General features: G+C 42.4%; 2 protein-coding genes across 3 annotated transcripts; both read left to right on the top strand.

The window, feature by feature from the left end:
• The first annotated feature begins 9 nt into the window (after positions 1–9).
• LOC104693779 (caspase-8) lies at positions 10–11,470 on the top strand. 2 transcript variants are annotated; one of them, XM_010406602.4, is made up of 8 exons: positions 10–678; positions 3,888–4,217; positions 4,722–4,827; positions 5,845–5,983; positions 7,447–7,535; positions 8,178–8,289; positions 9,331–9,820; positions 10,595–11,470. In XM_010406602.4, the coding sequence occupies exons 2-8, from the start codon at positions 3,907–3,909 to the stop codon at positions 10,740–10,742; spliced, it is 1,395 nt and encodes a 464-aa protein (XP_010404904.1). In that variant the 5' UTR covers positions 10–678; positions 3,888–3,906; the 3' UTR covers positions 10,743–11,470. The 2 variants fall into 2 exon arrangements, with proteins under 2 accessions (XP_010404904.1, XP_039410712.1); XM_039554778.1 differs by lacking the exon at positions 10–678 and adding an exon at positions 1,282–1,561.
• Positions 11,471–14,810: 3,340 nt separating this feature from the next.
• LOC120410336 (caspase-8-like) lies at positions 14,811–22,415 on the top strand. The gene is made up of 7 exons (XM_039555586.1): positions 14,811–15,179; positions 15,604–15,709; positions 16,816–16,951; positions 17,039–17,154; positions 17,662–17,800; positions 18,736–19,237; positions 19,532–22,415. The coding sequence occupies exons 1-7, from the start codon at positions 14,878–14,880 to the stop codon at positions 19,665–19,667; spliced, it is 1,437 nt and encodes a 478-aa protein (XP_039411520.1). The 5' UTR covers positions 14,811–14,877; the 3' UTR covers positions 19,668–22,415.
• Positions 22,416–23,114: the final 699 nt, after the last annotated feature.

Here is a 23,114-nt window from a genome sequence, read left to right as displayed (position 1 = left end):
TGATCTTAAAGTGGAAATCAAGTTTCTAGTATCCTGTCCCTCCTGTCATTTTTTGTGCAGGAGCTGTGTTTCCCACCTTATGCCAGTGCAGGCCACAGTCACTACAGTTGCTGCTGAGCAGGCAGGAGCCTCAGCAGTTTTTCTTCCTCAAGATCACCCTTTCTACAGAGATTAATTTTTGGCAGGCTGTACAAGGAAAAGATTGGGTCACTGAGACAGTTCTGGGGGAAACCAGAGTGCAGGGAAGCCGAGGGAAATTAGGGAGACTAATTTAACAAAAGGAGAGGAACATTTCCAGGACGGGCGAGAGAGGAAGAAATCAAAAGTGAAACTAATAGTGCCAAAAGGGGTGGTCCTTCAAACTGCTGTATGAGAGGAGAAGCCATTATCTATTTGTCACAGCGCATATCACGGCATGCTGGGTCTTTCAGACTGCAACTGAAGTCTTGGTTCAGGTAAAACACAGAAGAAATGATGGAGGGAAATAGATGCTGAGACTTGAAATGACATGGAGACAAACATTTTGGACCTGAAGATGAAAGAGTACTTGGGGTGTTCCTCTGTGCTGCTCCCAGCCTTTGGATGATGGCACAATTCCTGCCACTGAAACAAGGTTTTCTGATCTGTTATGAGAGCGTGTCTTTTGGAAGGAATTTGTACGCCTCATTCTGTCAAAGGGTATGTTATAATTTTGAGTTTGTAAAGATAGATAGATAGATTGAAATCAATGAATGGCTGTTTTCACTGCAAAATTTTAACAATTTTGGCTCTCCTAATTCTCTCTTCATAATGCTGCCTTGAGAGTCTTTCGAGAGTCTGGTAGCCATACTGAGCGCTGTTCTGTTTCCTGCTGCGTGGAAGATACCAGCAACTTGCATGCTGGGAACCTCTTCATCGAAGGCTGAGTTCTTTACTTCAAAGAGAGGGAAGATGTAAAAAGTTAATTATTGTTCAAATTCTCCTCTAAAAGGGGTAGTATATTACATAAATAATTTCTGAAAAATGCTTAGTTGTTGAGTTCCCTGTATTTACTGAGTGCTACTGCTGAATTTGGTGCTAATAGTTAACTTGTTTTAATTTAAGAAATACCTTCCTGATAAAAATAAGCTAGGGTGAGTTGGGGAGGGACTTTGGAGAAAGGGGGTAAGATCTGGTGACACAGCAGGACAGTGGGACTGAGATATTCTAAATGAAAAGACATAATTGATTCAGCCATCTTGCACCGTCCTTGTATGTATGAGAGCAAAAGAGCTGAGCTGTGCTCTTTGCTAGAAAGCACTAGGTATGCTGCTTAGTGTGTTGCCTTAAAAACAAAACCTGATTACTTTCATGGCTTGTTTACCATTTTTTTTCTCACAAGTTCTGTAATAATCAGTTCTCTGAAAATCAAAGTGTGAAATCTTCTGCTTTATTAACATTTTATTCCATTGTAACATACTTCCTGTAAGTCATGTGACAATACTGTATCATATAAAAGGCAGTACTTTTCCTGGAACTTTAGAGACTGGCTGTCTCACTTTTTTCAGGATTGTTCTGGCACTCCTCCAGCCTGTCCTCCCATGTAAGTGATGTAAAACTATTATTATTATTATTATTATTATTATTATTAATTTTACTTGTTGTATCAGTTGTGTCTTTTAAGTTAGTAAACTGGGAGAAAAACGGCAGTTAAATATTGTTTTAATTGTGCTCCCTGTAATTACAGACAGGCTTAAATGTAGCATATAGGTGGCACATCTCTTCTAACTGCAATAATTTGATGGGTTTGAAACTTACAGCCTTTGAGAAATAAAATGAAAATTCCCTTTACAAGAAAGATTTGCTTTTATTAGCAATATCCCTTGTATCTTAAATGAAAGACATTATTTATGTGAGACATAACTTCATAACTAGCTACCAAGAAAATATTATTCTTTCCTGTGGGGTTATAGAAATATAAAGTCAGGTAATCACTGAATTGTGAGGTTAAGCATGCTACTGGTTTATATGGGCTGAATTATATGGATTGTTGCCTGTTTAAAAGTTTGGTTTTAATGGATTTAAAGAAAACAGTATTTTGCGGCAGAACATGAATTGTATGTGCTGTGTCACAACACAATTTGCTGTTTTATCAGTTTGTTTGAAATGCAAAGGTTTGAGATTCAGTTGTACATTAACTCTTGCTAATCAACAGAATGCTGACCAAGAAGGGCATGCCACAAAAAGCTCCTTTGCTGTAGAGTGGTCCTTGGAGGAGAGCAGAATACAAATGTCTGCTAATTATTGTTACCAGTTAGTCAGCTGGGCTACCTTGGCATATTGGTATTGAAACATTTGCAGTAGCAGTAAGTAAAATGGATTACAGTATTCCAGTAGAACTTCCAGTAGGAAGTTTTCTTTTGTCTGTTGACTTTTTGGTCTCAAACATTCTGAGTATTGCTACAGGAAAGGCGTGATCAGAGGAGAAGGTCCTGTGGCAGTGGCCAGCACTGTGCTGAGCCAATTCCCTGCTCCGCCCTGAGACTCGTACTCCGTTCCCCCAGCCCAGCTCACTTCCTGTGAGCTGTTGCACGCATGAACAAAATACACAAGTCTAATTTAGATAATGGGCATGCTCCAGGTTAACTATAGCAGGGCATGGATAGGGCACACACCCCCTCCCCCCTATTTTCCCTGCCTTTTCTCTGTCTGTCTTTCTCCATCTCCAGACTATCCATGAGGCAGCATCAACACAGGCTCTAAGGACTGGTGATATGCTTTCCTTTCTTCCTTTTCTTGGCTTGCACAGCTATAATGTTTTACCCCATATTCCATTTTGAAGTTTGTTGTGGGAGGGGGGAGCTTGTGGAGATTTTTGTGGCTTGTGAGACAGCACCTTTTGTTGAATGTTGTGGCTTGTGAGCCAGCACCTTTTGAGGCATTTGTTGTGGGAGTTGTGAAGTGTACTGTGCAAAATTAAGGGCTTGTTAGCCTCCACTCTTGTGGAAGTGTATTGTATAAATACAGCCTGACAAGAATTTATAACAAACACCAAAGTTTCCATGGGTGATCACATCAGCAGAAGCAGGTCCTTTAAGTGTCATTTGGAAGGCTTGCACTTGGTATTTTCTAACTTTCTCTTGTGCTCAAAAGTTGAATCCATAAGCCAAGTTTAATATTTCTAAAGCTGATGGAGAAAGTGGAGGAGAAGGGAAGTGCTATTTCATGCTCAGCAAAACAAAGATAGTTTGATAGGAATTCTGACCTTTTTAAAAGGGTTGACATGATCTGTATTTGCTTTTAATACTACAAATTAATTGAGAGCTGGGAACTGAGTTTTACTTGATGCAGATAAACCAAAACAGGAAGAGGTGCTTTGGGTATGCTGACCCGAAGCAGTAAAAAAAAAAAAGGAGAAGCCGGATAGCTTAGAGTAGCTATACTCATGTGGACTCTTAACGTTGTTACGATGTAAAACCTTTGTTGTGGGGTAAAATTTGGCAGTCTCATTTATTACATAGTCTATACTTCAGATGGGCAAGTGGCTGTTTCTCCCAAATGGTATCAAACTTCAAAAAAACCCAAACCCAAACAAAACCAGCAGCAGCCTGCCAAGATTGTACATCCTGTACATTGGTACTTCCCACTGTCTAGACACACCATAGGAGGCAAGAATGATCTTTCTGAGAAATTACCATTTCTCTGGTAATGTCACTTAGTCCAGAGGTTTTAATATTCTTTGTCAAGTCCAGAGAACTGAAAGAGTTAAGCATCAAAGCTATGGTAGCAAGACAGCCTGTCTCTATTGAAGTACTTCTGATAGCACGTGTTTATTTTGGGCTATTCTACATGATGTGATACCTCTTACATAAATCATGTTGATGCACTAGTCTTACTGACACATGAAATCAACTGCTGTTTGTGTTTAGATCCAAATCCTGATGTGAAATGAGTAGAGACTTCCGCAAACTGCTTTTTGAAGTTTCTGAGGCTTTGGTCACAGATGAACTGTCAGCTCTTAAGTTCCTCAGCCTGGAACATGTTCCCAGGAGGAAGCTGGAAGCCATCCAGGAGCCCAAGGCCTTCTTCGAAGTGCTGCAGGAGAAAGACATGATCGGAGTGGGGAACCTGTCCCTCCTGAAGGAGCTGCTCTACCGCATCGGTCGGATTGACCTCCTGACTGCCCACCTGGGCTCCAGCCGGGAGGAGATGGAGAGAGAGCTGCAGCTCCCGGGCAGGGCACAGGTGTCAGCTTACAGGTAAACAGAAGCATGCAGAATGCATGTGTAACTCCATTTATTACACACAAATTCCTGCCATTCTGAGTTTTACATTTTGCAGTTCAAGTGTTTAATTGTGGTGTTTACTTCTTATAGCTTTCTTGAAGGTGTCTCTTGTAGATGCTAAAAGGGCTGGCAGAGAGATTTTCCTATTTTTTACAGCCACCTGTGGAAAGTCTCCTTTCTCATGCTAACTGGCTGGGAAAATGGTTTAAGGTTTTGTAAACTATACTGCAGGTGCAGGCTGTTTGTGTCTTTGTTTTCCACACTGGGAAAAATATTTTGGAAATGGGTGTTATGCCATTCAGCCAATCGCTCTGGGAGGCAGATGGTCAAGCACCCAATGGTGTTACGCCACTCTTGTGAACAAAGCTATATAAGCTGATTTATATAATTAAATACAGCCACTTCTGGCCTTTGAACCCGAGCCTGGACTGTGTCGTTCTTGGTACAACAGTGACACTCTCTGTTCTTTATTGTCAGGCAACTGCTATATGGAATTGCAGAGGACTTGACTCCAGAAGATGTCAGAAGTGTGAAGTTCCTGCTCCAAAAACAATTACCAAAGAACAAGCTCCAGGAAAATGCTGTATGAAAAGTGATCTTGAGAAGTTTTTTGCAAGGCTAGTTCAGAGTCCTTTAGTTCTTGTAAGAAGGGAGGAAAGAGAAAGCAGTCTGCAGTCACGAAAATCTGATTTGAGAGAATTGTGATGTTAGCTGCTGTGTGAAAGAATGGACCCTTATTTTTTTCATTGTCTCTCTGTCTTTTTTGCTCTTCTGATTCTATTTTCTCTCCACCACCTGTTCCCTTAATCTTGTCTTCTTGCAAAATCCATCACACTCTTCCTTTAATCTTTGCTTGGCATTTATAAGACAAATGTTTTTATAAGACATGTGCTATACCTAAGAAGAGCGATGTTTGCTAAAGAAAAAACAATGTTTTGGAGATAGAAAATTGAGTTCTAATGTAGTTCAACCACATATTTTTGTGTGTCAATGGGTAAATTTTCTTCTTTATTGTAATGAACATATTGTTAACTTTTCCCCAAAAGTATTAAGAAGTTGGGTGAGTGAGTTTAATATTTGTAAGTAATGAGCAGTGTTATAAAAATGCTTGGTATTATTAAGGACTTTCCTTAAAAGTCCTATTTGTATTGTGGCACCTACAGGAAAATTAGCAGATTTACCTCCAACTTGGTGGACAATTGAGCTTTAATAAACAAAATTAGTGCTGAACAGCCTTTCTGTAATAGAAAATGCGAAATGGCATAGCTAAAGGACTTAACATCACTTCATCAGAACACAAAGCACAACAGGATGTCATGTTATCCTCATCAGTGCTTTCTACTGCTGAAACAGAGCAGGATAGCCTAGTTATAGGCAGTTTCTAATTGTCCTGCTTTAACCTTAGTGATGATGTGTTTATTCAGTTGCATTGCATCTTGACCCTTGCTTTAATGAGGTTTGGAGGAAGAAGTAATTGGTCTTTAGCTGGTCACTCTCTGGGAATGAGGATGTTGTCTTCTGCCCTGTTGCAGAGGTGCCTGATACTGCAGTTATCAAAGGTCACTGGATGAGTTTGGGTTATGTGTTTTTGTTTTACCAGTCAATGTTGCAGGTCTTTCTGGAAATGGAAATAAATGGGATAATTAAAGAAGATAACCTGACAATGCTGAAAGATATATTACAGGGATTTAGAGCTGACTTAAAGAAAAAAATTGATGCCTATGAAGAAAAAAGAAAAGGTAAATTTATTTCATTTGCTGTTTAAGAACAGAGCTGGGGTCTTTTGTGGTCTTTATGGCTCCATCCTTGGCAGCTTAGAAGTCCAGCAATAAGAGAGAGACCTGATGGTGATGCCTTGATTTGGCATCTGTGGTATCCTAGGATAGGCAGAACGGCTCTGGAGAACTGTGGTTTCTGAAGTTTTCTGCTACTTCATATCCCATCATGGATTCTTGTATCTATCCTTGAAATATGTTCTGTGCCTTGTAAATGGTCTTCTTCTCCCTTCTTTTTGGCTTAAATGCAATTTATCTGTTCAGGAAAAAGTGCAGTGCTGGTTTTGGACCAGCACAACCTCCAAGTCACTGTAAGAGACTGGAAGTGACAGCTGACTTGGGGAAACTTGTGTTGGGAGGTTGTCAGCATTATCTTCTGTTAGCCAGCCCCTTTGCTCTCAGTCAAAGGAAAGTCCCTGAAAACCAGGCACTTGGCTAAAAGTGTAGCTTTCTGTAACCAGATGGGAAATTTCAAGGACTTCAGTATATCTGTGCTATTGGAGCTGAGGTGGTGCCTTCTGGCACCACAGCTGGGTGTTTCTTTGGGAAACAGGATTTCTCAGTCAGCAACAACTTTTTTCTGAATGACTCAGGACGTGTGTTGCCTCAGATACATTTATACAGCCCATGCAGTACCCTGCAGAGCTGCCAGCTAGTTTCCCCTCTATATCTTTGTGCTGCTGACCTCTGCTGGTGTCTCTAAAAGAGCAGAAGATAATTGCCAAGGCGGGCTAGTGTAACCACGTCCTGTGATAAGGGAGTGGCTTTCCAGTAGTACCGTTATTATTTTGTCCTCTTGATAAGTAGGAAAAAAGCATGTTGTGTAGATCTTGTTGCCCTGACAATTAAATTTCATTTAAACACATTTTTGTAACTTGTAAAATGGGTATTGTGATTTTGTTTCCTTGGTTAGAGGAATTTGACGATTTCTTCACTTTTTTTTCAGAAAGCTGTATGCAAATAAGTGCTTTGAGGAGATCTTTCATTATGCTGGTATTTTGCATCCTTGGTGCATCCACCACACAGTAAAGTTCTCTGGAGAAGAGACAGTATCCTTAGAGTAAATGGACCAGCATTTTGTACTATTGTACAAAAATGGGTCTCTTCTTTCACTTATATATCCCAGAGTGGAGATGCTGGTGAATGGCTTGCCTGGGATGACTACTCACATTCAACCTTTTATTATCTGTATCTTACTACCAGTAAAAGAGCAGAGAAGCAATGGAGCACAGCCCTGCACGGCTTCTATAATTAACCAGTAGTCTGTGAAACTGGAGCAATGTTTGGCCCAGCTCTACAAAATGCTGGTGTCTCACTGGGGTGAAAACCCCCTCCACCTCACTCCTTGTTTTGGGTTTTTGAGTGGTGAAATATGCACAGTGGAAGATTTATCCTTTCAGTTCTAAAATGTTTTATCTTCTTCTTAGAAAATTATTCTAGGGAAGAAGTCCGCTATCCTGTGTCTGTGTCTGCGCATCCAGAGGAGCAAAGAGCAGAGGGGGAGGCACCACACCCGGTGAGAAATACCTCAAGATTACCCTTAAAGTATTTATTCAACTCCTGGGAGAGGGAGCATAAATTCATAACACTAAGCAGGTGAAACAGCCAAGAGGGAGGGGTTCTGGCTCTGTATGTAGGCCTTGGAACAATTCCTGTTTTCCAAACAAGACCAAGCCTTCTTTGTGGTTGTCAGCAACCTTTTAAGCAAGAACTGAATGAACAGCTGAGTGAAGAAAACCAATCCTAACAGTAATGGACACTGGGCCATTAAAGTCCTGGCCAGGATACTCCCGGACAGATGGGAAGGGAACAGCAGAACCCGCTACCTCACCGGAATCGCACAAGGACCCTCAGAGGGAATGGTGGGGTGCAGGAACTTTTCCTATGCACATAAAAATTTGTGTTGCTGGATCCTTTGTCCCATGTCAAAATCATATCCTGACCGAAGAGAGAGAGAGGAACAGAGGTTCAGGGAGACAATACAGATTCCTCTCCTCTGTAGCTAGATTGTATCCTTAGGCTTTTCCTTTCTTGTTTCTTGGCCTGTGTGATTTTTTTTGGTGCTTGGATTATGATGGACCAGCAATCTGTATATAGTGTATTTCTCTTTTGAATGTTTGGCTCTGCTTTCCTACCTGCTTTTTTTTTGTTTCTGCAGTATGGGAAAATATATAAGATGAAAAATAACCCCCATGGTTACTGTTTGATTCTTAACAACCACATTTTTAAAAATCCACGTTACAATAGAGAGGGAACATTGCAAGATGGAGGTAAGTACTTTTTAAATCCAATTACTGGTATGGGTTTTTTCTCTGATAATTCTCCAAAACAATTATCTAATCTTTGCTGTGAAGAAGAATCATGTCCATGGTACTCGTTGGCCTCCAGGGACTGGAGTGACAGTCACTGTAGCAATTGGAAATATGCCACTTCCAACATTTAGCTGATGGCTTAAAGAAGGATCTACTTTTTGTTCTAGGAAAAAAACATGGTCTTAAAAACATGGTTATATGTACAAGTAGTGAAAAAGTGATTATTATTCCACATTTCACGTTTTCGACTGCTTTTAATTCTTAGCTATTATAGAAAAGTATTTTTAAGTCCTCAAATTCTCTTTAATGCTCAAATAAATGCTCTGTAATTTTCCTTGAAGCCTGTCTTCCTGCAAGTTACTTTTAAGATAAACAAGAGCAGAAAAGTAAAATCAGATTAATGAAAGGACATGTCACAGATACTTTAACTCCATCCAGCCCATTTATAGGCTGCTTTCTCCCCTGGTACTTTCTCTCTGCCCTTACAATAATTAGCCCACCATTTGCTGAGAAAGTCTTCATGGCATTTGTGAGCAGATTATTCTGACTTCCTTCTTGCTGCATTGATCATTCTCACAGAATTAGGGACCTACTTCATTTAAAAGTGATAGAATTTGTCATTCTAAAGAGGTGCTACTTCTTTAACTTGCCAAGTGTTGTTCTTAGGCATCTGAGACCACTATGCAATGCATAGTTAAAGCTTGCTTTAACACAGTAAACTTCACTAATTTGTACTGATACAACATATAATCTAAAACCTGTTTTTGTTTTAGATAGCATGATACTTAACCCAGTTGTGTTTAAAAAAAATAAAACCAGGCAAATTAGGCATTTGGGTTTTTCTAACAGGATTTGGCAGGCTAAGAGCCAGTCAGGTGAGTTTATTGGTGGAATCTGAACACTTTGCTAATATCTGATCTACCACACAGACACTGATGTTTCAGCATCTTCCTTGTCACTGTGTATGTTTAACAAATTCCTTCTGATTTTTTTCCCCAGAGGCTGTGAAGGAGGTCTTTAAGTGGCTTCAGTTTGAGACAGTTGAGTACATGGATCTTGAAGGAAAAAAACTAAAAGACACAGTTAAAGAATACAGCAAAAAAGATCATAGAAATATGGACTGTTTTGTTTGCTTCATTTTGTCCCATGGTGAAAAAGACAAAATCAAAGGCGTTGATGATGTGTGTGTAAATATCGAAGATTTAGTCTCCTGCTTCACTGGAACTAATTGTCCTTCTCTTGCTGGCAAACCCAAGGTGTTTATCATCCAGGCTTGCCAAGGCTCTCTAGGTCATCCATCTGTTACAGTAGAACCAGACTCTTCTGGACATCTTGAGGTGGATGCTACTCCTTCAACTTCCATTCCTGATAAGGCTGATATTCTGATTGGCATGGCTACAGTGGAGGACTATTTGTCCTTCCGCAGTCGTAGGACTGGCAGTGTTTACATTCAATCCCTCTGTGAGAAGATGAAGTTGCTTTGCCCACTGTAAGTATTATTTTTAATTCTTGTACATTTGGGGTATTGCAGATGTGCATACTTAAGCATGCTGTGCTGAAACACAGTGTTTTGCATTTGTGCAGTTAATGCTTTTCACCTGCAGGACAGTGGAGAACAGTATTTCTTTTGAAATTGGGCATTGTTAGTCTTCTAAAGATGAGCCAAAGTATAACTAAAGTATATATTATAAAGCATAATTAAAGTATATAATATAAAGTATATATTCCCCTGGTTTTCCTGTGACAACCAGGGTTGTAATGCTGCAGCATTACACGTAAACAAGTGTGTATATTTGTGGTTTTGAACATTTTTTGACTGATAAATGACACCTGATGAGAGATGAATTTGTTGAGGGATTACACAGACAAAAAACCCCAGTGTTCCATAGTCATAACTTTCATTATTGCCTCCAACCCATCCCCTCATAAACTTCATTTAGAAAACAGAATTTCCCTTCAGATACCACTTTCTCATGGTGTCCAGAAGAAGACATGGAGAATGTATAGGTTTGTCTCTGTTTCATCTTAGTGACCTCTTCTGGCTGTAACCAAAGCAATGCTACATGGAGGTTGCTTTTACTTCCCCAAAACACACTGAATTCTGTGGTTATTCAATGGAATGTGCAATTTCAGTGGCAATAGGGTGAGGGAAGGTACCAGCCTTCCCTGGGATACTGCTTTATTGGAGCAAACGCAGCTCACCTTCTTGGCTGAGCTGCAGTACCATGTGTTTCAATGTAAATTCTCTTCATTTTTGTTCAAGCGGCGTGGATTTCACAGCCATCCTGACAGAAGTGAACAACGAAGTGGCAGGAAAAGAATTAGAAGGATGTAAGCAGATGCCAAAGATAACATCAACACTACTGAAGCAACTGATCTTTGAAATTCCACAACGAAAAGTAGACAACTAAGAATACAGTTCGTTAGGAAAGACATCTGGAGTGGGCTTCGACAGGGAAGAGAATTTACATGAGAAATTATCTGGATCTACGTAGTAGCCCCAGTCCTTTAAGGAGGCATGGGACCTAAATTTTCCAACTTCCATATTGAATCAGTCTTCCCACATCTGGATCTGTAGCTGTTGGGTAAGGCTGTGGAAAACTACAGATCATCTGACTTTTTGTCCTGCAGAAGCAGTGGAGTATGTTCAGTCTAGGCTTCAAGTGAGAAAGCACTTTCAAGTACTATTGTAAGAGTTACTGAAAATGTCAGTGAAGTCCCACTTGTGTCTGAGATGTTTTAAGTCCCTGAAATCTGAAAAAAAAAGAACAGATTCAGAATGTTGGATCCATTCCCAGGCAGCATGTGTAAGGTGGTAACTGCCTTACCCAGAGGTGAATAATTGTCTGTCTTTGGAAGCTATAACTGTTCATGGAAAATAACATCCTGCTCCAGAAGGACCAAAGCCCCATGATTATGTTAGTTTGGTTGTTTTCTTCTAAATATTTGGTTTGGTTTATGTCAGTCACTTACTTGAATAAGCAGCCCAGCTGTATACGTTTTTCAATAGTAAAGGTTCTTAGAAGTTTGTTATTTCTCAGAGCTCTCAGGGCACAGTGTCATGAATGACTGTGGAATACTGGAAGGAAGCTCTGTAATCTTGTTTCTGTAACAATAAATTCTCTTTGTTTTTATATCACCTCAGTTTGCAGTGTGTTCCTTTCTTGGGAGGGACAATCAGTATGACAAACACTTTTACCTCAGCAGAGCATTTTGCTCTTGTTGGAGTGTTTGTTGGCAGCCACCCTGAGGGGTAGCAGATTGATATCCCTTCAACAGCAGCTGAGAGATGGTAGGAAAGAATAAGTTCAGAACATGATAATGGCAGCTGATGCCAGTAAGGCCATTCAGTAACTGCTTCCTCTAGGAGAAACTTGCTGGAAGGTGGCAGCTGCTCCAGAAGTGAAGTTGTGAATCTATAGCATGTCTGTTTCTCGTATTTCTCTGTCAGAGTTCAATACACTCAAACCAAGTTCTTTCAGGTATTCTATATGAGGAGGAATTGGATATCAAATTTACTTACTTGGTATATTTGGTGTTACATGGGATTTTGATTTAGTAGGGTGAGACGACTACATAGGTGTGTGCTCACCATCATGACACTGGACATCCCCAGTCACGGTGGAACGTGGGTAGAAGCTAGCTCAAGCTCATTGCTCTTTTCAAAGATTAAATATTTTATCAGTTGTCCAGGTTTTATACTTTTATGTTGGATGGGGGTGAGCCATGCATCCACACCCTCCATGCTGGTCTGGCTTGCTCAGGAAGACATTATTCCTTGTTAATTGTTTTGGGGTACTTGGTGACTCACAGGTGCAAATGTCTTCTCTAAAACTAAGGTCACCCTCCAATCTCCCTGGTGTTGAGGTAAATTGGACTTTCTTTATGATCTCTTCTTCTCTGAGATGGTATGTTTTTTGTCCTTCTCCTCTGGGATATCCTCCACTGGGGGGGGAACGTGGGGGGGAAGGGGGGGTCTATAGGGGGTGCTAATCAGTCACATACTGTGATTAAATTGAGTTGGTATTTTGTTCTTCCTATTAAAATCCAGCCACCTTCATTAGTTAGCATTATCACTTGCTGATACAGGCCTACTGGGAGGAAGAGACAACCCCATCAAATAAAGAACTGCAGAAAACAGCCATACTGTGACTTTATATGTAGGTCAGGCAGTAGTCAGGGAAGGAAAAAACACACTTTGAGTTTTGCAGTTCCGAGAAAAGTGTGGCTGGTAGGTTTTTGCACGGATTTGTCTCCCCCCCCCCCCAGAGCTGACTGGTAAGAAGGAAGTTGGTTCTGCAATTTCCTGACTCTTTTTTTCTCTGTAGTACAACCTAGAGAATGGTGAGGGGCAATCACTTTTTCTCTCAGAAGGCCCTCAGCTTTGTTTTTTACTTTGCCTTTTCTTTCCTCCCAGCTCATGGCTGGGAGGCCAAATCCAGTTACAACAAACCTGGCACTTAATTCTGTTTTGTCTTCAGACAGCAGGAGCACTGCCACCACAAAATGGAGGCTGAAGTCTGGTAGGAAGGAAAAGTTGGTGAGTTCAAGTCCTGCAGACTTAAACTGAAAGCAGGCAAGATCAGAGTGATGCTATATGAAAAGGAAAACACTTAAAAGAGTTGGGGAGGACTGTTAGCTGAAGAAGAAGAAATAATATTGTCCAGTGGCATGAATCCTTGCCCAGTCACTCACATTTTGCTACTTATTCTTTCACTTTAACAGCAGTTTCACCAAGAACTCTTTATGCCCACCTCCTGTGGGAAGTTTGTCATTCTCTCCACCCAAATGGTTTTAGGATGATTTGTAAATGTGCTGCTCTTGGGATGGGCTGGCAGCATGTGTGAGGAGCCTGCCTGTGTTCAGCTGGCTGCCACCTTCTCCCGTTGGGCGAGTATTCCCACCACCTGAGTATTCCCACCACCTATGTGAGGGTTTGCTCAGTTCTCAAAGCAGTGCAAATTCAGGTGCTGATGAGTTTAGATTCTGTTGGCTGGCTGTTTCTGTAATCTCTTAAGATCTCCTGCAGGTAATTTGAAGACCAGGGAGAGGTGGAAACAAAATACATGCCATTAAGGGTATTATGCTGTACAGCAGGGTGTCTAGTGCTACATTTTTCTCCAGAGGTGTTGAGTGTTCAGCCCTTGCTGGTCAGCTTTTTTATTCTGACCCCTAAATAACATGGGCACATTCTCTCAGAAATTATTCAAATCTGCCTCTTTTCAACTAGAGATATTTCAAGTTATGAACAGAGAATGGCATGTTTGATCTGCAATGACTCCTTTGCAATGTGCTAAAAAATATAAGTGAAAACTTTGGGAATTCCCAGATATTAATTTCTGTGTGTGCTTTCTGTAAGTGTGCCTTTGCTTGTCATTCTGTTCTGTTATTGACAGCCACTGGAACTCCCCAGGCCCCAAATGTGGCTGACTCTTGTGGATGCCAACCATACATTCCTAGCTAGGCGGAATGTTATCCTGGACATGTCTTCTGAGCTTGGCCTAAGTCTTCTACGTCAGTTTTGTATGTGTAGCCACTTTGCATTTAGGCCTGATTGGTCCAGGTATGTGAGTGCAAAGATGGATCCGTACCTCCTTCAGTCTCTTTGCTAGGAAGATCTAACATGTCTTGGGGACATGTCAGCTTATAGCCTGTTGAAAAGTGCCTTGGTCTTTGGATTCCTTCCACCTTTGACCCAACTTGCCATGCATGTAGTAACCAAGTATCTTGCACTGGGTTTTGAACATTGATAAGGCATTTCTGTGATAAAAATGTACAGATTTCTATTTAGTATTTTGTTAAACTGGTTTTTACTGGATTTTTCAGGAAGGAAGAGATGCTGGTTTCAAATCAGTGCTTAGCAAGAACACTGGCTCTTTATTGGAGAGTATGGATACGCTGAGGGTCACTCTCTGGTTCAAAGTGAGCATTAAGGTGTTAAGGTTCGTTTCCAGAAGGACGAAGTTCCAGTTGGTAAAATCTCTCCCCTGCTATTGTGAAATACCATCTATCCATAGTGCTGCACCAGAAGGTGTCGGGGAGGTGGTGCAGCATCCCAGGGCCCTATGCCATGGCGCAGTGCCTGCTCCCGTTGGTAGAACTGTCTTCAGCAGCTGTGGGACGGGTGGGAAGGGAGCTGTATTCCATGGCTGGTGGCTGTTAGGGGCCGAACGCCGGCAGGGAGTGTGCTGCCTTTTCTGACAGCAGCCCAGAAGGCTCGCAAGGAGGAAGGCGAATTAGTGGTATTATAAAAGCTTCCTTCTCCTTGAATTAAAGTAGCAGTGGTTTGTGAGTGCCTGGGAAGCGGCGAGAGGCGACTGCAGGAAAAGCCTGGGCAGATGGAGACCTTTGCATCCGCACTAGCAGATTCGGTTTGCTCAAGAACGAGCTCAAAAGCAGTCGGAAAGGGGAGCAGACAGGCCCCGACACGGACGACGCCCCACGGGCCTCCGGAAGTTCAGTCCAGAGGGAAGCACCGCCCCGGGTCGGGCCCCGCCTCCGGTGGCGGCGGGAGCGCCCTCCGTGCTGCGCGGCTGCGGCGCGGCCATGGAGCTGCCCCTGCTGCTGGCGGTCAGCTACGAGCTGAGCGAGGCCGAGCTGGCGGCGCTCAAGTTCCTCAGCCGGGAGCACGTCCCCAGGAGGAGGCTGGAAGCCGCTCGGAGCCCGCACGACTTGTTCGAAGCGCTGCAGGAGAAGGGCGTGCTGGAGGCGGGGAACCTGGCCTTCCTCAGGGAGCTGCTCTACCGCATCGGGCGGATCGACCTCCTGGTTGCCCACCTGGGCTCCAGCCGGGAGCAGGTGGAGAGGGAGCTGCGGGTGCCGGGCAGGGCGCGGGTGCCGCCCCTCAGGTGAGTGAGGGCGCCGGGCTGGGCCGGCCCGGGCGGCGCTGCGGGACCGGCTGCCCGCCTCATTCCGTCACCTCCCCTGAACGAGGCTCAGCGCTGGAAGCGCACAAGCGGCTTCCAAGAGAAAGTGGGAACAGGCCCTACGGAGAGGCGCGATTGCAGCCCGACAGGAGGGAGGACACGGGGCTGTGCTCGCAGCTCCCCAGAGCTTCGGCGTGGCTTTCTGCAGGAGAACTGAGATCTGTTTAATTGCTGCTGAAAAGGGTTTGACTTCAGGCTGTCCTGGGACTTGTGTCCTCTATCTAAAACGGAAAAAAAGGGGGAATATGAGCTGGGGGGACAGTAGACGAAAGGGGCAGTGCAGTAGTACGGAGTTAAATTGTGCTCGGAAACACGATGAAACAGCCCCCTCCACTTCTTTCTCTAGATACTTGCTCTTTCAGCTGTCTGAAGATATCACCGAAGATGAGCTGATGTCTTTCAAGTTACTTTTGGTCAAAGATTTACCAAAAAGCAAGCTAACCCGTGAGACTGTAAGCATCTCTTTTAATACTTTTTAAAAATTATTACTATAATCCACAGAGGCTGTTGGGTTACTCATGGGGGAATGAGTGTCACTCTTCTTTATGGCATCACTCTTACGGTGAAAACACAAGAAAAAGGGTGCCCCTGCGTGCATATGGGACTTGTTTGGGCTGGTGTTGGGCACAGCTTTTGCAGCTGTGTCATAGCCAGCCGTGCCAGGGACTGAGGCCATCACATCCAAGCACCCCATGGGGGTCAGGCTACTCAGTGGCTTTAATCAACAAAAAACTGATGAGCACGTTCACTTATCTTGCCCAACAGACTATTTTTTTTCTTCTTTCTAAGTCATTATCAAATACAGAAAGTCACCCACTGTGGGTATTATTTTATGATTTTCTTTTTATTTTTAATGCAGAAAATACAGACCTAAGCAACAGATCCTTCTCAAGGTTAAGGCAAATGAGCTTGGAATTTACAAGTAGCCTTGCAGGAGATCCAGTGCTTTTATGCTGTCCCAGCCTGCAGTTCTGACTCCTGGGTACTTTGTTCTGTCTAATAAAAGTTTTGAGGATTTTCCTTCTTTTCTTAGAGTGGAGACTGTGATAGCTCTTCTAGTAAATTCTTGGGGTGACCACTGTGCTCTGCTACTCACTCTTTGATGAGTTTCTGTCCCTCGGGTCCCCTTTTGCTTCAGAGTGATCTCCACACCACCATGAGGTTATACCCTTTTTGCCAGTGCTTAATATGGTCACTGCAGTGATTCTTGTGTTTCAGTTAAGTGCACAAGATAGCCACTGAAAGTTGAATGAAAGCAATCATTAAAAATGTTGTAATATATTCCTGTATGACCGCTGTTAGGTGTCCTGGGTTAGATTGTAATTAGATCTTGGCACCTCTGAGCTACAGAAAGGAAATGAGTATGTTTTGAGATGTTGGTACTTAACAGTATTTGTAGGTTTTGCTGAACTAGGATTCACTGGCTCAGTCAGCTGGATTGACTCTGTGGGTCGCATATGCTGTCAGTACATTAAAGCTTAGGTGCATGTGCTGCAACTTCACTCCCAATGGCAGCATGGAGGTGCACTAAGAGCAAACTGCCTTTCTGATTACCCAGACAATGCTCGACATTCTCACTGAGATGGAAAAGAAGGGCCTTCTGGGAAAAGACAACCTAAGTATGCTGAAGAGTCTCTGTGAAAAAATTAACATCAGCCTGTGGAGCAGAATTGAAGATGGATTAAACCTATTTGGTAACAGAACAAAACAGCCTCTTCCCCATAGTTATTGTCGAGGTGTTGTGTAGTTATTGTACAGGAGTAATCATGAATGCTTTGCAGGCCAAGAAGAGATGCTCGTCACACAGGAAGAGAGGGGCAGTACAGGAAGCTCTGGGGGGCATCTGGTGTCATCTGTAGCACCCTATCTTCCTGGCAATTTTAATGATTCTTCCCAGGTAAGTTAGTTTATTTCTTAGAAACATCATCATTTTGTCTTAGAAGAGCTCACCTGTCCATGAAGTGAACAGTTGTTCTAAGACCAGCTGTTAAAAGCACTGTCTAGAAAAAGAAAAATGCACAACTCTGCATCCTTTATTCTGAAGCTTTGTCACCAGCACAGCTGCTGCAGTGTTGTACTTCAGAAACATCTACAAGGCGGGGGTAGCAAGGTAGGCTGAGTTTATGGTACCAGGAATTAGGCAGCTGGCTTGGCATGGAGATGAGAGTGAACAGAGCACCCTGTGTGGGCTGAGCCTGACTTTGGTTGTCCAGCAGGGTGCTGTCCTGCATAGACTGCCAAAGGCAGTGGGGCAGGGCACTGCCAGGCCCTGGGAGCAAAACTGTTCAGGGAGAGCTGCCTGGACAGGAGGCCATCTGGCTGTGTACCCTGCTGTGCCACTCCCAACGGCTGAGGAGCCCCAGGAGGACAGCACAGGAGTTTCACCAGGAGTCTTTCTTTTCAGCTGCTTGAAGCTTACAAAATGACCAGCCGACCCTGTGGAGTGTGCCTGATCCTGAATAATCACAATTTTGCAAAAGCTAGGGAAGGAGTGCTGGAACACAAACACATGAAGGATCGGAATGGTACAGACGTGGATGCAGGTACAGTGAATGTTAAGATGAGTTTGTGAATCTTTAAAAATAGAAACCTTGCTTCTCTTCCTAAAGGTCTAAATTTCAATCTTCCCTTTCTAGGATACTTTTGTCGTAGTGGCTCAGTCAGCCATTTACCATGCTGACACACCCTAATCAACTCATCAAGTTTTTAGTGCCCAACACTGAACAATTCACTAGCATTTGGAGTTCTAATGAGATTACTGCAACCTTAACCAGCACCCTGAGCCTGGACTTTACGAGCTAGGCTTGCTTTGCATCAGCCTCGTGCATGCTAATTCTAAAATATGCAGAATTGGAAGCGTCTGCTGCTGAACCAGACATGGGCATTGTTTAACATCCAACTTAAAAAAAGGGACAATGCTGGCACTCAGGGGCCCTGATTTTAGCAGGCTGTTGTACAGCAGCAGAGCTCACGGTGGGTCCTAGGGTCTCTCAGATCAGTGTATTTGCAGTGTCTGTGCCAAGAGATAAAATCCAACAATGGGTCTTCCCTCACTGAACTGAACTACACCTTTAGTTCAAGTCAGAGCACAAGGTTTCTCCTCCTGTGACATGGGTACCACCCAAATCAGTTGTGCTCTCCTCTTGGGTAAAGCAACTGCACTGTCCAACACCTTCTGAGAGATGAAGGGACTAGCTGTAAAGTGAGTGGGGAAAAGAGATACAGCTTTCTTAATAGTTGTGCATGCTTTCCAGACAGAGGCACAATGGCAAGAAAGCCTTTTAATGACAGTTAAGGGAACTCAGTAGACACATGATCAGTGATCAGACTACTATAGTATTTTCGGACTAGGAATATAACTGCATGGATGTAGTTGTGTAGCAGATGACCAGTTATGTCTAGAAATGCAATCTGCAATTGCAGAGTCTGACTTTCATATCATGAAATGTCTCCTATTTCCCTTCTGTTTGCTTTCCAGAGGCTCTGAGGAATGTCTTTAGCAAGCTTCATTTTAGAGTAGAAGAATATAGAGACCTCACTGCAGAAGAAATCCGAAAGACTGTGAACAACTTCCGGAATGAAGACCATGAAGACAAGGACTGTTTTGTTTGCTGTATCCTGTCTCATGGGAAAAAAGGCATTATATATGGTGTTGATGGGCAGGAAGTACCTATCCGGGAACTGACCACTTCTTTCACTGTACAGAATTGCAACTCACTTGCTGGAAAACCGAAAGTTTTTTTTATTCAGGCCTGCCAAGGTGATGCTTTCCATAAAGGTGTGACCATCGAAACAGATTCTGGAGAGCAAGATTCTTCTGTAGAGCGAGATGCGAGGTTTCAGCTCGAGTGCATCCCCGCAGAGGCAGACTTCCTCCTGGGCATGGCGACCCTGCAGGATTACGTCTCCTACAGAAGTCCCAGGGAGGGAACCTGGTACATACAGGCACTGTGCCAGCACCTGGAATACAGCTGTCCTCGGTACTTATGTTTCCATAAGCTTATTTTTGGCAACACCTCAATTTTCCTTCTGGTTGACAGGGACTTGATGTAGATGCAGAGGTAGATGATAGGGAGTGGGAATGCTCACTCAGAGTGCAAACAGTAATGTAGGACAGAGCAACACCATGTGGACTGTTCAAAGCAACTCGGGGAAGTGCTGAAGCTTATTAAAAACTGGAGCTGTTAGCTCTGGTATATATTAAGATAGTGAAAATGTTGTTATTTTGCTGATGTTAACTGCCTGTAATACAAACTGTACTCATGTCTTTGCAGAGGGGAAGATGTTCTCACTATCCTGACAGCGGTAAATCAAGAAGTGAGCAGAAAATCTTGTGAGCGGGATGCAAAGAAGCAGATGCCACAGCCCAGTTTCACACTGAGGAAGAGGCTCATCTTCCCTGTCAACTGAATGGGAGCGCTGCAGCAGCCTGGAATTGGCTGGTTTCACTCAGAATTTGATCAAACACAACAGACTTTCAAGTGTCTACTCTTACCAAAAGAGCAGATATTTTTAATTGAAAATACAACTGAGGAGAAAAAGCCCTAAGAAATTTGTGTTAATATGTGTAACACTTCAGAGCATCTCTGAGCTGGTCTCTGATTTATCTCTGATTTATTTAGCTGATCTCTCTCAGATCTGTGGTTTGCTGGCTAAAGTACACTCAGTGGCCTTATCAGCTGTGTCACATTGCTATTGCTTTCATAAGGTATCTTTACAAGGCAACTTTCAGAAGACAACCATTATAAAGCCTATTTTGCAAAATAAACGGGAGAGTGCTGTAAATTTTATAGGATATAATCAGCCCACATCAGTGTGTTTTGTTACTTGTCCTCATCACTTAAAGTCATTCATTTGTAGTGGCTTGGTACGCCTCAAGATAAAGTCAAGCACTTGTTATCCAGCATCCTCAGCAGGATGTATCTGTGACCTGGATATCAGATATCCTCTACATCGAGTAGTCTCAACAGTGAAAATCAGTTGCTCTGGTACAGCTTCATGTTTCAAGATGTGCAGTTGCCCTGTGTTCACTTACCTTGCTCATCTTTGAGTCTTAGTTCTAAGCACCGGAGAAGTCACTAGGTGAGTACCCAGCTCCTTAAAACATTTTGTATTGCCTCCCGTGGTGAGCACGCACAGAGAACTCTCAGTGTCTACCCCCGTTTTGTCACAGATCTATAGGGCTCACCTAACATCAGCTACCGAGATGGTACAAAACACAACCGTGGTGGTGGTAGACCACACTGCAGTGCTAACACTGTAATGCTACAGGAACACACAAGCTGCTCTAAAAGAGGGGAGGAAAAAACCCCAAAGCACCACCCACGCACAAAAACCCCCAAGTACCAGAAAATATGAACAGATGCATTTAAAGTGATGCTCAACACTGAAATGCTAAATAAATGTAGTGGCTTCTAAAGCCACTTCTGCAGATACCAACTCACTAAGCTGGTGTACAGTATAATAATCACCATAAATTTTAGCCACACAAAGGCCTGATTTTAGGTTTGTTATAGAACAAACTATAGTAGAGAAGATGACATCTGGAACAAACCACAGCAGATCAGCAATATACTGAAAAATTCCATGTTATACATGTTTTATTATCAAATTTACATTCCACTATGAAACAACAGTAAGTGCAAAAAACAGATGGAAAAAATACCATGAAAATCCCAGACTGTTCAAGCATTGTGTGTAGTCCCCTCATGTAACAGCCAAATGAAGCTAAAACCCAATTATTCTCCTTTCCTCTCTGTTGCTAATTTGACAGCAGTAGATGTTTAACTTTGATCACAGGTACTTTGAGCATGCAGGTATCACTGAGTTTATCAAAAACAGTGAAACTGGAAAGCTTTAAGTTTGTGCTTTGTTTAAGACAATTGGAATAAGGTAAATACAAGAATTTCCTTCTGTCTTGTGTAACTTGCACAATCACTGTTAAGTCCTTCCTAGCATCTGTGTTTGACTCAAACCTGCAAGACAACAGGAACCTTGCCAAAATGTAATACTCCATTCCTTCTAGATCTACCTCTACTCAAAAGATCTGGTGCAGGATCTCAGCCATGCCAGTTGGTCACCTCTCACCTGTCTTATGGGAGATAATGAAAGCCAAATCATTTCTAGAATCATGGTAACTTCTAAAATGTTCTCAGAAATATATTTTAAAAAGGTTTATCTTCTAGGTTTTGGCACAAAGCGGTAACTTGGAAGAAGCATCAGCTTTCCCTGTTACTGCAAGCCAGGCATGTATAGCCAAACTGTGCATGACCATCCAAAGGCATAAATGCATGACAGAATTTGAACAACACTGCACCACAGCATCAACCAACTGGATAAACACACACAAACACCATGGTATAGAGCTTTTTCCATTTTCTTTTTGCCTTATGTAAAGTATCTGATGATACATCTCACCTGCAGAACAAACTGACCTCTTGACATCCACAGCATTGTTTGAACTGAACCGGTTTATATTCTTGGGCTATGGAATATGGAAGTGTCCCCAAGAGAAACATGCATTTAATTTATATGCTTGTAGATTAATTTTACCTGAACCATGGTCTGCCAAAGGAATTCTGCCTTAGCTGGTTTGCTACTCTGCTGATCCAATGGCTGGAGTTATCTAATGAAGCCAGTTAGAAACAGTGTAATACCTTCAAAAATTTATCTGTAACTGACAGGTATTCCTACAATAAACACATAAAATGGACATACTTTTGACATGCTACACACTCCTCTTGATACCAAACTGTCTAAGCTTTTGCTAACTCATTTCCCTGGAAGTTACAGATACACAGCAGACATACCCGTCTCAGTCCACTGGAGACCAACATTGCACTCCCTCCTTTCACTCTTACCTTATGTAGCTAGGCAAGACACCATGCACAGCTAAGTACATACAAACAAAAATACTTACATGAAAAAATTAAATATTTTTCATATTAAAAACAAAATTAACCCGTATATAGTCTTTTAAATAAAATTCACCTTTTGTAAGTGTAAGATTTTGCTTAGAGAGCAAAAGGCAACTCCAGGAGTTCCTGAATATTTCTGTGCGCTGCTGACAGACAAGCTTCTGCTAAGAATCCCTGTGCAAATTTGAAGTGGTTACTCCTTTTCCTTTTACCAAAAAAAAAAAACCAAAACCCAAATCAATCATCACAAGATCTATAGAACTGTAAAAGCAGAAAGGCCACGTTACAAATTTCCTATAAACAAGGTTAAGAAGCTTTCTTTTCCTGCCCTACTCCACTCACCCTTGCAGCAGCGAGGGCGCTGATTATGGATGTGCCTTATGGCACATGCAAATCAGTGAAATTGCACTGATGCGCCACACCACACCCCCAGACAGCTGCCAGCTATGCCCCCCTACCTACACAGTAACAGGCAAGGTAAACGTTAACTGTTTAATCTAATTGTATGGAAACAAATCATTTTATAATGTTGATAGGTATTGTGAAAATTTACATAAAGATTAAGAACCTGTTTCTATTCAGGTCACTAGCAAAGACAACTTTTTCTTGTTACACAAAACATCTGTTGTAGATTGTTCAGTTATGATTAGAACCCTAGACAGGAAGGAATCAAAAAAGCAGCATGGGCAGTAGTATTTTGATGATTAACACTCAGAAACCAGATTTCTAAAATGTAGATGTCTTTTGAGTTGGAAAGTCTGCCTCAGCTATGTTCAGAACTACACTCACTCACTGATCACCGGATTTCAATATTCATTAAAATGCTACAAAGAACACCAGCTTTTTTCTTCCTGTTTCTACATACAGACTGGCAAATTTTGCTCTTAATGAAATCTTTTAAACAAAATCCTATCTAAAATGAGAAATAAGTGAATGAAAG

The sequence above is a fragment of the Corvus cornix genome, chromosome 7 (genome assembly GCF_000738735.6).
Source record: "Corvus cornix cornix isolate S_Up_H32 chromosome 7, ASM73873v5, whole genome shotgun sequence".
Lineage (NCBI taxonomy): Eukaryota > Metazoa > Chordata > Aves > Passeriformes > Corvidae > Corvus > Corvus cornix.
The sequence above is the reverse complement of the archived record's forward strand: the minus strand, read 5'-3'. Positions and strand labels throughout refer to the sequence as shown.

What these genes read in the sequence shown, in the direction of transcription:
- LOC104693779 (XM_010406602.4), top strand. Translation starts at nt 3,907, where the DNA reads ATGAGTAGAGACTTCCGCAAACTGCTTTTTGAAGTTTCTGAGGCTTTG. An exon ending in GCACAGGTGTCAGCTTACAG is followed by an intron (nt 4,218 to 4,721) that starts GTAAACAGAAGC and finishes CTTTATTGTCAG; the next exon opens with GCAACTGCTATATGGAATTG. An exon ending in ACAAGCTCCAGGAAAATGCT is followed by an intron (nt 4,828 to 5,844) that starts GTATGAAAAGTG and finishes TTGTTTTACCAG; the next exon opens with TCAATGTTGCAGGTCTTTCT.
- LOC120410336 (XM_039555586.1), top strand. Translation starts at nt 14,878, where the DNA reads ATGGAGCTGCCCCTGCTGCTGGCGGTCAGCTACGAGCTGAGCGAGGCC. An exon ending in AGATGGATTAAACCTATTTG is followed by an intron (nt 16,952 to 17,038) that starts GTAACAGAACAA and finishes AATGCTTTGCAG; the next exon opens with GCCAAGAAGAGATGCTCGTC. An exon ending in ATTTTAATGATTCTTCCCAG is followed by an intron (nt 17,155 to 17,661) that starts GTAAGTTAGTTT and finishes CTTTCTTTTCAG; the next exon opens with CTGCTTGAAGCTTACAAAAT.